At 63.8% G+C, this 14,308-nt stretch overlaps 1 protein-coding gene across 1 annotated transcript in view; it reads left to right on the forward strand.

Moving 5' to 3' along the window:
• Positions 1–7,114: 7,114 nt before the first annotated feature.
• DNAH9 (dynein axonemal heavy chain 9) overlaps positions 7,115–14,308 on the forward strand; it is a 192,807-nt gene continuing 185,613 nt past the window's right edge. The window contains exons 1-5 of the mRNA XM_054170731.1: positions 7,115–7,220; positions 7,773–7,984; positions 8,376–8,609; positions 11,217–11,384; positions 14,054–14,170. Of these exons, the coding sequence (XP_054026706.1) occupies positions 7,145–7,220; positions 7,773–7,984; positions 8,376–8,609; positions 11,217–11,384; positions 14,054–14,170 (807 nt within the window). The 5' untranslated portion in view covers positions 7,115–7,144. The remainder of the gene's footprint in view (positions 7,221–7,772; positions 7,985–8,375; positions 8,610–11,216; positions 11,385–14,053; positions 14,171–14,308) is intronic.

A 14,308-nucleotide genomic window follows, 5' to 3' on the forward strand; every position in this document is an offset into this window, starting at 1 on the left:
GTAGTTTCTGCTCTTGGTGTGAAGAGCAAGATCTCAGCCTGGTGCTGCGGCCTCCTGCCCCTTCTGGCCGTCTGTCCTGCCAGCAAAACCACATCTTGCCCCTGTCCCCCTCCAGAGAGGAGCTTCTCCTCTCCCTTCAAGCTGGTAACAACTGGAGGTGGCTTTGGAGGGGCTCCAGAACAGGCACCGGAGAGGTTCTGGAGCAGATTCCAGTTCTGGGTGCAGGAGCTGGGAAAGCTGAGGGGGAGGGTCTGGGGTTAAGAGGAGTGCTGTGGGGGCTTCCTGGGGGGCAGCTTTGCTCTTCCCCTACCACTGCTTTAACCACATGTGTTCAGGAGAGCTTGGCATGGCTCCAACCCAGGAGTTCATTTTCAGAAGTGACTCAAAGGCTCTGGGCCCCCAGGAGCCACTCAGCAAATGCCAGCAGCACATCCTAAACACTCAAGACTTCAGTGAAGTGATGGCAAATGAAGACACAGTGGCAGCCTGGAGCCTCTGGTCAATCCCATCTGCTTCAGTCTGCAGCAGAACCCGGGCACTGCCCCAGCTGGGTGCTGCAGAGAGGATCTGCTGGGCTGTGGGAGCTGAGTCAGGCTAGGCTATAGTGTGCAGGGGTCAGTGGGAAGTGGGGTGCCCAGGGCAGGGCACAGGTGCTGCTGGGACAAGACAAGCAGCTCCTGCCCTGCTCGGCGTCCCTGGGCTGCTTCTCTGGAAGGGAAGAGACTTCCGCTCGGGGAAAGGAGCAGCTCACACAAGGCTGTGGGAAGGGACAGGCGCTGGAGCCCACCTCGCAGGAGCTGCAGCTCCAGGTGGTTGATGCAAGGACGGTGCCGTCGGGAGCAGCGCGGTCTGGCTGGCCCCGGGCTGTGCTGGGAGCCGAGCGGGCCAGGGGGGCACAGCTGGAGCCAGGGAGGGCACAGCTGGATCCAGCCGGGGCTGCGGGGCTCAAAGCCCAGTCCGGCCGAGCCTCCTCGCTCAGGACGCCGGAGCCCGCCCTCGAATTCCCGACACGACGCCGGGGGCGGCTCCTCGGCATCCCCCGGGCGACGGCGACTCCTCCCCGTAAACAGTAGCCGGTGCCGGCGGGATGGAGAAGGAGGAGGCTGCGGCGGCTGCGGCGGACCCCGATGCCCATGCCGATGCCGACCCCGATGCCCATGCCGATGGCGACCCCGGAGCCGAGCGGCTGCGGCGGGCGGCGGAGCGGAGCCTGGGGCTGGCGGCAGGGCAGGGCGCGGCGGGGCCGGCGCTGCGGGGCTTGGCTGCCGGCGCGGCGGGGCCGGTGCTGCTGGCGGGGCCGGTGCTGCTGGCGTGGCGCGGCACGGACGGGCGCCTGGCGCTGGGGCCGCCGCCGCCGCCGCCCGGCCGCCGCAAGGCTCTCTTCTTCCTGCGGGGCCCCGGGCCCGGGGAGCCGCTCTGCGGGGACCTGCCTGCGGACCTCCTGCCGCACTTCGCCGCCCTCGTGGAGGAGGTGAGGAGCGGCCGCGGGGCTGCCTCTGCACCCGCTGATCCCTGACGGGGAGCAGGGGCTGGCACCCCTCGGGCTGCGCTGCCGTCCAGCCAGACCTGGCCAGGCTGAGAGCTGGGCACAGGAGCCTCACGACGCTCACCAAGGGCGAGGGTAGGGTCCTGCCCCTGCGGAGGAACAACCTCCTGCAGCAGGAGAGCTGAGGGGGGAGCTGCTGGGAAGAGCTCTGTGGAGAAGGAGCTGGGAGTGCTGGGGGGCAACAAGTTCCCCATGAGCCAGCAATGTGCCCTGGTGGCCAGGAAGGGCAATGGGGTCCTGGGGTGCACTAAGAAGAGTGTGGCCAGCAGGGCAAGGGAGGCTCTCATCCCTCATTTCTCTGCCCTGGTGAGGCTACATCTGGAGTGCTGGGTCCAGCTCTGGGCTCCCCAGCTCCAGGACGTGGATTTGCTGGAGAAGGTGTTGCAAAGGGCTACAGAGCTGCCGAGAGGACTGGAACAGCTCCCTCGTGAGGAAAGACCTGAGAGAGTTGGGGGGGTTCAGCCTGGAAGAGAGCAGCCCAAGGGGGATCTAATCAGTGCTGGTTCATACTTCAAGGGCAGGTGGCGGGAGGATGGGACCAGGCTTTGGCCAGTGGTGCCCAGGGACAGGCAGTAATGGGCACAGACTGGAACATCAGAAGCTCCAGCTAAAGACAGGGAGGAGCCTCTGTCAGTTGAGGGTGGTGGAAGCCTGGAGCAGCTGCCCAGAGATGTGGTGGAGTCTCCATCTCTGAAGACAACCCCCACCTGCACGTGTTCCTGTGTGACCTGCCCTGGCTGACCCTGCCTGGGGCTTGGGCTCCAGGATCTCCACAGGTCTCTTCCAACTCCTCCCATGCTGTGCCATGGTGATGGCACTGGGCAGTCCTGTGGGCCCCAGTGGTGGTGAATCTGGCACCCCAGAGGTGCTGCTCCCAGGCGACCCCAGAGAGGGTAGCCCTGGGCAGCCCTGGAAGCAGGGGCTGCAGGTGGTCCCAGAAGTGGTGCCCCTGGGTAGCCCTGGAGGTGGTGTCCCTGGGGGAGGTAGCCCTGGGCACCCAAGTGGAAGCCCTGCCTCCCACTGGTCCCCCTGAAGCCTAGCCCTGGGGTGGGGCACATGGTGGTGACAGTCCCCCCCTGGAAAGGGGCTGCTTGGCTCCCCTCCTGTCTGCTGATGTGTTTGCAGGCACAGCTCTGCCTTTCACAGCACCTCCTGCCTGCCAGGGGCCTTGGAATCCACTGGAACCTTCCAAGTTCTGACCCCTGTGGAGTCTGTGGGGCCAAGCCACACTGTGGCATCAGGGCAGGAGCTGCTTGAGGTGATCTGGCCCATCCCCTGCTCAAGCAGGGTCACCCAGAGCCGTTTGCCAAGGACCCTTTTGCCTTTTGAGTGTCTCTAAACAGGGAAACTGCACAACCTCCCTGAGCAACATCTGCCAGTGCTTGGGCACCCCACAGTGAGAGAGGTTCCTGATGTCCTTCTGGAGCCTCTGCAGTTCAGGGCCCTGTAGCCTCAGGGGGGCTGATGGTTCCAAAGGCATCTCCAAGAGGTTTGGGTGCTCTGTCCTCCCTGTGGCAGCATCCTGAGCCAGACAGCAGCACCTTGATGGATTCCTGGGGGCTCCTGACCTGGGCAGGTCCTGGCAGTGAGGTTTGGATGAGAAACCAGAGCAGCAGCTCGATCTGGGGAGCTCTGGTGGTGGGGCTGGGGTGTGAAGGTGGTGACTGGTGGATTGGATTCCCAGGAGCAGCTGCTAGGCTGCCTTGGTTTGGTGGGATAATGCCTGGTGTGCACAGGGCTCCTGTTGCCAGGTGTCTGCTGAGCCCAGGGGGGCCTGGCAGGGCTGCAGGGAGGGTTTGTGTTACAGCTCCTGAGCCAGGGCAGGCAGAGCCAATGGGCACTGCTGCAGGGACATCTCTGCCCTGCTCAGCCCCCACCTGCAGCACTGCCTCCAGCTCTGGGGCCCCAGCGCAGGAAGGACCTGGAGCTGCTGGAGAGGCTCCAGAGGAGGCCACCAAGATGAGCAGAGGCTGCAGAGCCTCCCCTGTGGGGCCAGGCTGGGAGAGCTGGGGCTGTGCAGCCTGCAGAAGAGAAGGCTCCAGGGACACCTCAGAGCAGCCTGCCAGGACCTGAAGGGCTCCAGGAGAGCTGGGGAGGGACCCTGGACAAGGGCTGGGAGTGCCAGGATGAGGAACAATGGCTTTGAGCTGGGAGAGGGGAGACTGAGAGTGGAGAGGAGGAAGAGATTGTTGGCAGTGAGGGTGGGGAGAGCCTGGCACAGGCTGCCCAGGGAGGCTGTGGCTGTGCCCTGCCTGGAGGTGTTCCAGGCCAGGCTGGATGAGGCCCTGAGCAAGCTGTGCTGGTGGGAGGGGTCCCTGCCCAGGGCAGGGGGCTGGGGCTGGCTGAGCTTTAAGATCCCATTTTTGATTCTACAGTTCCAGTCACAGCTGCAGAGAATCTCCAGCACCCTGGGGCTGCTGGGGCTGCTGGTGCTGCTGGTGCTGGTGGTGCTGAGCTCTTTGCCCCTTTTCCATCTGGTGTCTATCTGCAGCTATTTCACTCTTTCAGCCTCCCCCAGCCCAGCTGCACAGAGCACTGTTGTTTGTCACCAGGGACAACCTGGCTGTGCCAGGCTGTTGCCACAGGAGTTGCTACCACAGCTCAGCCAAGCCCAGAGCAGCTCAAGCCCAGCCCAGCCCAGCCCAGCCCAGCCCAGCCCAGCCCAGCCCAGCCCAGCCCAGCCCAGCCCAGCCCAGCCTGGCTGTGAGAGCTCTGCTGGCTGCAGCTTTGGGCAGTGGCCTGGGCAGTGCCTGTGCTGTTGACCTGCAGCAGTGCTGCTGTGGGGACCCTGAGTGACCCTCCCCACCAGCAGGCCCAAGGAGGCAGCAGGAGGTCTCCCTTGCAGCACATTAGGGGCTGGCCCCTGCCTGCCCTGCTCACCAGCCCTGCAGTGTGGACAAGCAGCAGCAGTGTTGTGAGGCCAAGAGGCCAAGGCCGTGGAGCTGTCTCCAGCTGCAGGTTGGAGAGGCTGGGAGAGCCTGAGCATGGGGCTGCTCACTTTGCTGCCTTCCACCCTTCCCAGCTGCTTGGGTTTGGGGAGGAGGGGTCAGGGTGGGCCTGCAGAGAGGCCCTTTCATCACCACCTAGAGTACTGAAGGGCAGGCTGGGCAGGGACTGTGCAGAAGGGCTGTGGGGATAGGCCCAGGGGCAATGGTTGGGAACTGGAGCAGGGCAGAGTTAGGTTGGAGCTCAGGAGGAAGTTCTGCACAGGGAGGCTGGGGAGAGCCTGGCACAGGCTGCCCAGGGAGGTGGTGGAGGCTCCATCTCTGCAGACATTCAGGATCAGACTTGATATGTCCCTGTGCAGCCTGCTCTGGCTGGAGGAGTCCCTGCTGCCTGCAGGGGTTGGGCAGGATGCCCCTGAGGGTCCCTTCCAGCCTGAGGCACTCTGAACCTGCCCTTCCTTCACGTTAGGCAGGGTCCTGCCTGGGCCATCCCTGGGTGTGGGTCTGTGGGCTTGGCCAGGAGAGCAGCTTGGAGCCTGCTGGCCTCTGCAGCACTGCTTGCTCCATGTGTGTCCCATGGCTCCTGCTGTAGGTGATTGTGCCCATCCTGACCAACAAGCAGAACCATCAGGGCTGGCCCAGAGCGGTGTCCGAGGACCTCAGCCGCCACGTCCACCGGCTCAGGAGCACTGCTCTCAAGGTGGTCGGCCAAGTGAAGGGCAAGACCCTGCTGCCTCTTCCAGCTGGCTCTGAGGGAATTGAGGACATTGATCTGGACAATGAGGACTGGTGAGGACCCCCCCTGGCTCTCCACTGGCCTTCCTCCTCTCTTGCATGTGCTGTGCCTTCTGGGGGCCCCCCTGCCGCTCCTGGGGAACTCTTCTTGCCCCTGACCCAGACTGCCAGGGAGGGCTGGGGCTGGGAGGGGGATTTTGTACCTACAGCTTCCTGCAGCTCTTCTCAGAGCTGTTCATGGTCCCATGGAGACCTCTGGAACCTGCTGGAATCTGGCCTCTTGGACAAGCCCTGCACTGCCCTGTGCTGCTCCTTTGGCTTTGAGCGCTGGGGGCCTCTCCACTCATAGTCACAGCTCTGGTAGCTGTCACCACCCTGAGGGTCACTTACAGCCTGTGAGGGACAGACTCTCACCTGCTCCCTGGGACAGGACAAGGAGCAAGGGATGTGAGCTGCAGCACAGGAGGTTCCACCTCAACACAAGGAGGAACTTCTTTACTGTGAGAGTCCCAGAGCCCTGGAGCAGGCTGCCCAGAGAGGCTGTGGAGTCTCCTTCTCTGGAGCCTTTCCAGCCCCATCTGGATGTGTTCCTGTGGCACCTGAGCTGGATCCTATGCTCCTGCTCTGGCAGGGGGCTTGGACTGGGTGATCTCTTTGGGTCCCTTCCAACCCCTGACATCCTCTGACCCTCTGACAGTCCTCAGGAGCAGTTAGCCACTTGCTGACAGATTGCAACCAGAGAATCATGTGGGCTGGAATGGCTGCCCGGGGAGGCTGTGGCTGTGCCCTGCCTGGAGGTGTTCCAGGCCAGGCTGGATGAGGCCCTGAGCAGCCTGTGCTGGTGGGAGGGGTCCCTGCCCAGGGCAGGGGGCTGGAGCTGGATGATGCCTTGCAGCCCAAATCATCCTGGGAGCTGCAGCTGCCCATGGGGTCACTTGCAGCTGCTCAGTGCACACCAAGCCATGTGGTCTGTCCCTTGCAGCTTGCAGCTGATAGACAAATCTCTTGTGCCTGCTGCTGAGTCAGCCATCATAGACTGGGGCCACCAGACCCAGGAAGCACTGAAGAAAGACTCTGCAGAGCCTCTGCTGCAAGGCACAAACCCCAGCCCCAAGGTGGAGCTGCAGTTCTGGAAGAACAGGTACCCTGGGCAGCCTGGCTGGGGCATGCTGGGCACTGCTGGGCACTGCTGGGCACTGGTGCTGCATGGAGGGAGAGTGGTGGTGCCAGGCAGAGCTGCTGCTGGGAGCTGAGAGCCTGCCTGAGGCTCATGCCAAGGCTGAGCTGAGGAGAATTGCTCCTGCATGGGAAGTAATCCTGACCCGAGAAGTGTCTGGGAGGTTCCCTGGGCACTGCCTGTGCTTGGCCCTGCCCCAGCACAGGGCTGCCCCTGGAGGGGATGCTCTGGGGCCCATCACTGCTGCCTGGGCTCCAGCCAGGGCAGCAGGAGCTGGGGGGCATCTGCAAGGGCTGCAGCTCAGCTGGCTGCTGCTCACCTGCTGCTGCCAGGGGAACTGCAGCTGCTCAGGAGGCAGGGAGTGGCATGGCCTCTTTGCCCCCCTTGTGCCACGTTGGCTCAGGCTGGGCCAGGGAAAGCATTTCCTCTGGAGAGATGTCTGCAGCACCTGCGAAGCACCCATGGCTTCCTTCAGCAGCCAGCAGCAGAGCTGCTCTGCTGCTGCACCACAGCTCTGTCTGTCTGTCCTGCAGGGCTGCCCTTGTCTCCTGCAGGACCTGCCTCCTGCTTCACCCCTGGCTCTCAGCCCCTGTGCAGCTGGAGGAGCGAGGCCCAGGGCAGGGGGCTGCTGTGGGGCCAGCTGCTGCTGCCCCAGCCTGGGGCTGTGACCTGTCTTGGTTCTGCAGGTGTGAGGACCTGGAAAGCATTTACCACCAGCTGACAACCAGGAGGGTCAGCAGCATGCTGGGGCTGCTGGAGAGAGTTGAGAGCAGCTATGTGCCAGCCTTCAAGGCCATGCTCATGGACGTGGAGGCAGGTGAGATGCTGAGGCCACCTCACCACAGTGCTGCCTTATGGCCTTTGTCCACAGCTGTTTCAAGCCCAGTGGTGGCACTGCTCACCTGGAGCCTGCTGTGACCACTGCAGCCTTCTTCCTGGCCTGCAGTGAGCCTGGGCTGGTTGTGCTTGGCCTGATGCTTTTGTTTGCAGGCTGGGCCAAGGGCCTGGAGCTCAGGGGGGGTGGGTTTGGGGCCTCACTCTGCTGCAGTAAAGCTTTGGCAGTGATGCAGCAGGACTCACCCCAGTGTTCACCAGCTCCTCTGGGGTCAGTCTGCAGCAGCTGAGGTGCAGAGTCACAGCATGGTAGGGCTTGGAAGGGAGCTCTGGAGACTGGGTCCAACCCCCTGCCAGAGCTGGAGCACCCAGGGCAGGTCCCACAGGGACACATCCAGGTGGGTCTGGAAAGGCTCCAGAGGAGGAGACTGCACAGCCTCTCTGGGCAGCTGCTCCAGGCCTGCAGCTGCCTCACACCAAAGAAGTCTCTCCTGGTGCTGAGGTGGAGCCTCCTGTGCCTGATTTCTTGCCACAGCTCTGAAGGAAGCTCAGGACATTCAGCTACACCTGGCACCTCTCAGGAGGCACCTGGAGGCCATAGAGACTGTTGAGTTCAGCAAGGTGAAGCCTCTCCTGGTGCCCCTGCTCCACGTGGTGTGCTTGCTCTGGGTCACTTGCAAGAGCTACAGGGTGCCCATGAGGATAGCTGTGCTGCTCCAGGAGATCTGCAACCTCCTCATCCAGCAGGTGTGTGCCTCTGCTGCCTCCCTCCTCCCTCCCCTCTTCCCTGGGATGCTGATTTTCAGCAGGAGAGGTTACACAGAATGGCAGAAGGGACCTCTGGAGCCAGAGCAGGAGCACCCAGGGCAGGGCACACAGGAGCACAGCCAGGCTGGCCTTGAGAGTCTCCAGAGATGAGACCTGCTCCACCTCCTTGGGCAGCCTGCTCCAGGGCTCTGCCACCCTCCCAGCAAGGAAGTTCCTCCTCCTGTTCAGATGGAGCTGCCTCTGGCCAAGCTGATGCCCAGTGCCTCTTGTCCTGCACCTGAGCCTGCTTGGGTCAGGCTTGGGCAGTGCAGGAGACAGCATTCCCTCTGCTGGCAGCAGTGACCTCTCAGGTCTGACTTTGCTCTTCCAGGCCCAAGTGTACCTGGCTCCAGAAGAGCTTCTGAAAGGGGAGGTGGAAGAGAGCCTGGGCAAGGTGCAGATGGTGCTCAGCATCCTGAATGGGTTCAAAGAGTCCTTTGAGGAGAGGAGGGAACAGCTGCACACCTACTATGAGCCAGGCCAAGAAGTGAGGCTCTGGGACTTCCCTGCCACCATGGTGTTTGCCAGGCTGGACAGCTTCCTGAGGAGGCTGCAGATGGTGGAGGTGAGACTCTGGCCTTCAAAACTCCTGCCCAGCTTCAGGAGACCTCTGGGGCTCTGCACTGCCTGGCTGGCATCTTCCCTTCTGCAGCTTCACCTCTCACCAGGGGATGCTGCTGCTCCCTTTGCTGTTAGGTCTCCTGCCAGAGCCAGGCTAGGACCTCCTCCTGGCACATCCTGCTTGGTGCATGTGTGAGATGCACAACTGTGGCCTTCTGGCCAAGTTGGCAGTGTCCTGTGGGGCTCCCTGCTCCTGCTGGGGCAAGGGAATGGAGGGTACTGGGAGCTGGGCTTTTCATGGCTGTAAATACAGCAATACCTCCCCTAGACTTCTCTTCCCACCAGGGACACCCTAGAGACACCTAGAGCTGGGCCCAGCCTGGCTGGGAGATGCCACAGGCTCCCCTTGAGGCTGCCCACTGCTGGGCTGTGCCACATGGACTGGAGGGGGGGCAGGGGCATCCCTTCACAGGGTCTGCCCAGCTGGGGTGCTGTGCTGCTGCCCTCCAGCTCCATTCCTCATCAACCATTTCCTCTTTCACCTCAGGAGACAAAGCAAGAGGCTTCTGGCTTAGTTTTGCCTTGAAAGGGATCTGTGCAGTGAACCTTAGAGTGCCAGCAGGGAGAGGCTGGAAGGGAGCTCTGGGCATCACCCAGCACAGTCCCTGCTCCAGCAGGGCACCCCCAGCAGCTTGCCCAGGGGCACAGTGCCCAGGGGGGGTTGGAAGCTCTCCACACCAGGAGACTCCACAACCTCTCTGGGCAGCCTGCTCCAGGCCTCCAGCAGCCTCCCAACAAACAACTTTCTCCTCCTGCTCAGATCCAACCTCCTGGCTGCCAGTCTGTGCCCACTGCCCCTTGTGCTGGCCCTGGGCACCACTCAGCAGAGCCTGGCCCCAGCCTCTTGCCCCCCACAGCTCCTTTAGCTCTTGCTGAGCATTGCTCAGCTGCCCTCTGGGGCTGCTCTTCTGCAGGCTCCCAGCCCCAGGGCTCTCAGCCTTTGCTGCTCCCAGAGCTGCTCCAGGCCCCTCAGCAGCTCCCCAGCCTGCCCTGGACTCTCTCCAGCAGTTCCCTGTCCCTCTGGAGCTGGGGAGCACAGAACTGGACCCAGGGCTCCTGATGTGGTCTCTCTAGCACAGAGCAGAGGGAGAACCTCCCCTGCCCTGCAGCTCCCAGTCTTGTTTCATGCCCCCTAGGACCCCATTGGCCTCCCTGCCCACCAGGGCACACTGCTGGCTCATGGGGAACTTGTTGCCCCCCCAGCACTCCCAGCTCCTTCTCTGAGGAGCTGCTTCCCATCAGCTCCCCCCTCACCTGGTGCAGAAGGTTGTTCCTCCCCAGGGGCAGGATCCTACCCTTGTCCTTGTACCACATCCCTGAGCCATGGCTGTCCTGGCTGTGACCCACCTGGCAGCCTCTGACTGGCACTGGCTCAGTGCCCCCTGTGCAGGGTGAAGCTCCATGGCCACACAGCTCTCCCTGCAGGGCTGTCCTGAGTTCAGTGTCAGCAGGATGGCCACCAGCACCTTCCTGTGCCTGAGATCAGCACAGCTCTGGTCCTCTGAGATAAAGGGCAAGCAGCCCTTGCCTTGGGGCTGCCAGAAGAGGTGGATGGGGTGGGGTGGTGGCAGGGCTGCCCAGTGCTGTGCCACAGCTGCAGGAGTGCAGCACTGCCCTCAGCTGTGGCACCTGAGGGGAAGGCCCTGCCAGGCTGCAGGGGAGGGGAGGGGAGGGGAGGGGAGGGGAGGGGAGGGGAGGGGAGGGGAGGGGAGGGGAGGGGAGGGAAGGGAAGGGAAGGGAAGGGAAGGGAAGGGAAGGGAAGGGAAGGGAAGGGAAGGGAAGGGAAGGGAAGGGAAGGGAAGGGAAGGGAAGGGAAGGGAAGGGAAGGGAAGGGAAGGGAAGGGAAGGGAAGGGAAGGGAAGGGAAGGGAAGGGAAGGGAAGGGAAGGGAAGGGAAGGGAAGGGAAGGGAAGGGAAGGGAAGGGAAGGGAAGGGAAGGGAAGGGAAGGGAAGGGAAGGGAAGGGAAGGGAAGGGAAGGGAAGGGAAGGGAAGGGAAGGGAAGGGGCCATAGAGCCATAGAATGGTTTGGGTTGGAAAAGGCCTCTGAGTTCCTCCAGTCCAACACCAACCCAACCATGGCCCCAGGTGCCATGGCCACAGCTTGCTGGCATGGGGCCTCCACCACCTCCCTGGGCAGTGCCATGTCCCCATCTTAGCAGCTAAGGTCAGCTGGGCAGGGTCAGCAGCATCCCCTGGGAAGGAAGAGGCCTGAGCAGGAGCTTTGGACACTTGAGGTTCCTGTCACTGTCAGAGTCTCAGCTAAGAGCTCTGCAGCTGTGCTGGCTGACATCTCAGGGGCTCCTTTCTCCTCTCCAGACACTTCACAGCCACTCTGCAGGTGGCACAGAGGCAGCAGCAGGTGCCACTGGGCAGGGACACCTTTGGCAGCTGCTGCCCAGCATCTCTCTGTGCCCTTTGTGCCACTCCTCCTGAGCCCCAGCAGTGTGCCTGGGGAGGTCCTTTGGCCTGGCACCAGCTCAGCTGTGTTGTGGCAGCTGCTGTCACCCTGGCTCAGCACCTTAACCTCTCTGTGTCTCCACTGACTTTGAAGGGGCTCCTGACCACTGCCCTGGACCTGATGAAGCTGGAGAAGCTGGAGTTCAGTGGGGTTAAAGGGAAGGCCCTGGGCCAGCAGGTGCAGGAGATGTGTGAGGAGTTCCAGGAGGCCTACAGGGTCTTTGCAGAGCGAACCTACAACTGCCTGGACCTCACCAACCTGGTAGGTGGCACCAGCTGGTGGGGATGCCAGCAGCCTCTGCATGTGCAGAGCAGCTTCCCCACCTCCAGCCCTCTGACCTCTTCCCAGCTCCCTCCTCACACACTCACAGCTTGCTTTGGGCTGGAAGGCAGCCTCCAAAGTCATCCTGTCCGACCCCTGCAGGCAGCAGGGACAGCTCCAGCCAGAGCAGCACAGGGACACAGCCAGGCTGAGCTTGGATGGCTCCAGGGCTGGGGCTCCACCACCTCCCTGGGCAGCCTGTGCCAGTGTCTCCCCAGCCTCCCTCTGCAGAACTTCCTCCTGAGCTCCAACCTAACTCTGCCCTGCTCCAGTTCCAAACCATTGCCCCTGGGCCTATCCCCACAGCCCTTCTGCACAGTCCCTGCCCAGCTGCCTGCAGCTCCCTGCAGGGATTGAACTGCAGCTCTGAGGTCTCCCTGGAGCCTTCTCTTCTCCAGGCTGCACAGCCCCAGCTCTCCCAGCCTGTGCCCCACAGCAGAGGCTCTCCAGCCTCTGATCACCTCTGTGGCCTCCTCTGGAGCCTCTCAGGCAGCTCCAGGGCTCTTTTGTGCTGGGGGCTCCACATCTGAACACAGCCCTGCAGGTGAGGGCTCCCCAGAGCAGGGCAGAGGGGCAGGATCCTCCTGTTAGGATCTGATCTGTCACTGAAGGGAAGAGAGAGCTGCTGGCCTGGCCTGCAGAGGTCTGGGGGTCCCTGCAGGTCTCCATGCAGCACATCTTGCTGGCTCAGGGCCTTGGAGCAGTGGCTGCTGGCAGTCCTGGACTCCAGCCCCCTCCAAGCTCTCCCTGCAGGGGCTGCCTGCTGCTGTGCAGGAGCTGCTCCCACAGCCAGGCTCTGCTCCTGCCCAGCTCAGCTGCTCCCTGGCCATGTGTTTGCTCCTGGTGGCCACAGGGCATCTTCTGCTCTCAGGATGTGGAGACCCCTGAGTGGTTATCATCACTGCTTCCACCAGAGGAACCTCCCCAGGCCCCTGGGGCAGGGCTCCATGCCCACCCAGTCCAGAGCTGCTCATGTGCCACCCAAGCAGGGCACAGCAAGGGTGCCAGGGGCCTCCCCAGTGCCTGTCCAGAGCCTCCTGCTCTTGGCTTTCACACCAAGCCTGGCTGAGCTCTGAGGGGAGGGTGGGAATGGCCCTGCTGAAGGGACCTGGGGCCCAGCTGGGAGGATGTCTGCTGCTGCCTGGCCTGTGTGCCCCGGGGCCAGGGTGCTGAGCCTGCTGAGCAGCTCCTGCTCAGGCCTTCCCACCCCCCAGAGCAGGCAGAGCTCAGACTTGGGTGGCCATGGGGAGGCTCCATGCTGAGCAGCTCCAGCTGGGCACTGCAGGGGGGGCAGCTGCCCATGGCAAACACCCAAGGGGGAGAGCACCCTGGGGGAAGCTCCTGCCCAGCAGCCTCCTGCTCTGCTCCCTCCTGGGCTGGGCTGAGGGATGGCCAGGATGGCAGAGGGGCACAGGGCTGGGCAGGGAGACACAGGGCTGGCAGTGGGACACAGAGCTGGGCAGGGAGACACAGGGCTGGCACTGGGGCACAGGACTGGCAGTGGGGCACAGAGCTGGCAGTGGGGCACAGGACTGGCTCTCTTAGCCCAGGGCCTCCCTGCAGGGCTGGCAGAGGCTGGCAGGGGCCGGCAGGGGCCGACAGAGGCTGGCAGGGGCCGACAGAGGCTGGCAGGGGCTGGCAGGGGCTGGCAGGGGCCGGCAGGGGCCGGCAGGGGCTGGCAGGGGCCGGCAGGGGCTGGCAGAGGCTGGCAGGGGCTGGCAGGGGCTGGCAGGGGCCGACAGAGGCTGGCAGGGGCCGGCAGGGGCTGGCAGGGGCCGGCAGGGGCCGGCAGGGGCTGGCAGGGGCTGGCAGGGGCCGGCAGGGGCTGGCAGGGGCTGGCAGGGGCCGGCAGGGGCTGGCAGGGGCTGGCAGGGGCTGGCAGGGGCCGGCAGGGGCTGGCAGGGGCCGGCAGGGGCTGGCAGAGGCCGGCAGGGGCTGGCAGGGGCTGGCAGGAGCTGGCAGGGGCCGACAGAGGCTGGCAGGGGCCGGCAGGGGCTGGCAGGGGCCGGCAGGGGCTGGCAGGGGCCGGCAGGGGCCGGCAGGGGCTGGCAGGGGCTGGCAGCCAGCTCAGCCAGCCCCAGCCCCCTGCCCTGGGTAGGGACCCCTCCCACCAGCACAGCTTGCTCAGGGCCTCATCCAGCCTGGCCTGGAACACCTCCAGGCAGGGCACAGCCACAGCCTCCCTGGGCAGCCTGTGCCAGGCTCTCCCCAGCCTCACTGCCAACAATTTCTTCCTCCTCTCCACTCTCAGTCTCCCCTCTCCCAGCTCAAAGCCATTGTTCCTCAGCCTGGCACTCCCAGCCCTTGTCCAGAGTCCCTCCCCAGCTCTCCTGGAGCCCTTCAGGTCCTGCAGCCTCCCCCACAAGCTCTCAGGACAATCTGTTCCCAGCCTGCCTGTGTTGTTGCCCCACTGCCCTGCAGCTCATCCCAGCCCCCCAGCAGGGCCCCCCAGGCTCTTGGCTCTGGGGCAGTGCAGTCCCCAGGCTCTGTGCGGCTTTGCCCTGCTGCAGCAGCTGAAGTTGTCCTCTGCTCTGGCCAACCTTCCTGGTGTCTGAGAGGAGTGACCTGTGGCTCTGAGCCTCACAACTCCCTGCCTTGCCTTCCCACAGGACTTTGAGCAGGACACCTTTGCCTTCCAGCAGAAGGCAGCAGAGCTCGAGGGGCGCCTGGGCACTGTCTTCAGCCAGGCTTTCAACGATGCCTCAGACCTGGAGCACACCTTCAAGGTTTGGCTGTTGTGTCCTTGCCCTTCTGTGGGAGGGAAATGAGGGCCCCTGTGGGCTGCCTTGGTGAGCATTGCACCAGCACCTGAAGGGAAAGCTGGGGAGGGACTCTGCTGCAGGCTCTCAGCCCCAGGGCTCTCA

Source organism: Dryobates pubescens, chromosome 20, assembly GCF_014839835.1.
Source record: "Dryobates pubescens isolate bDryPub1 chromosome 20, bDryPub1.pri, whole genome shotgun sequence".
Taxonomy (NCBI): domain Eukaryota; kingdom Metazoa; phylum Chordata; class Aves; order Piciformes; family Picidae; genus Dryobates; species Dryobates pubescens.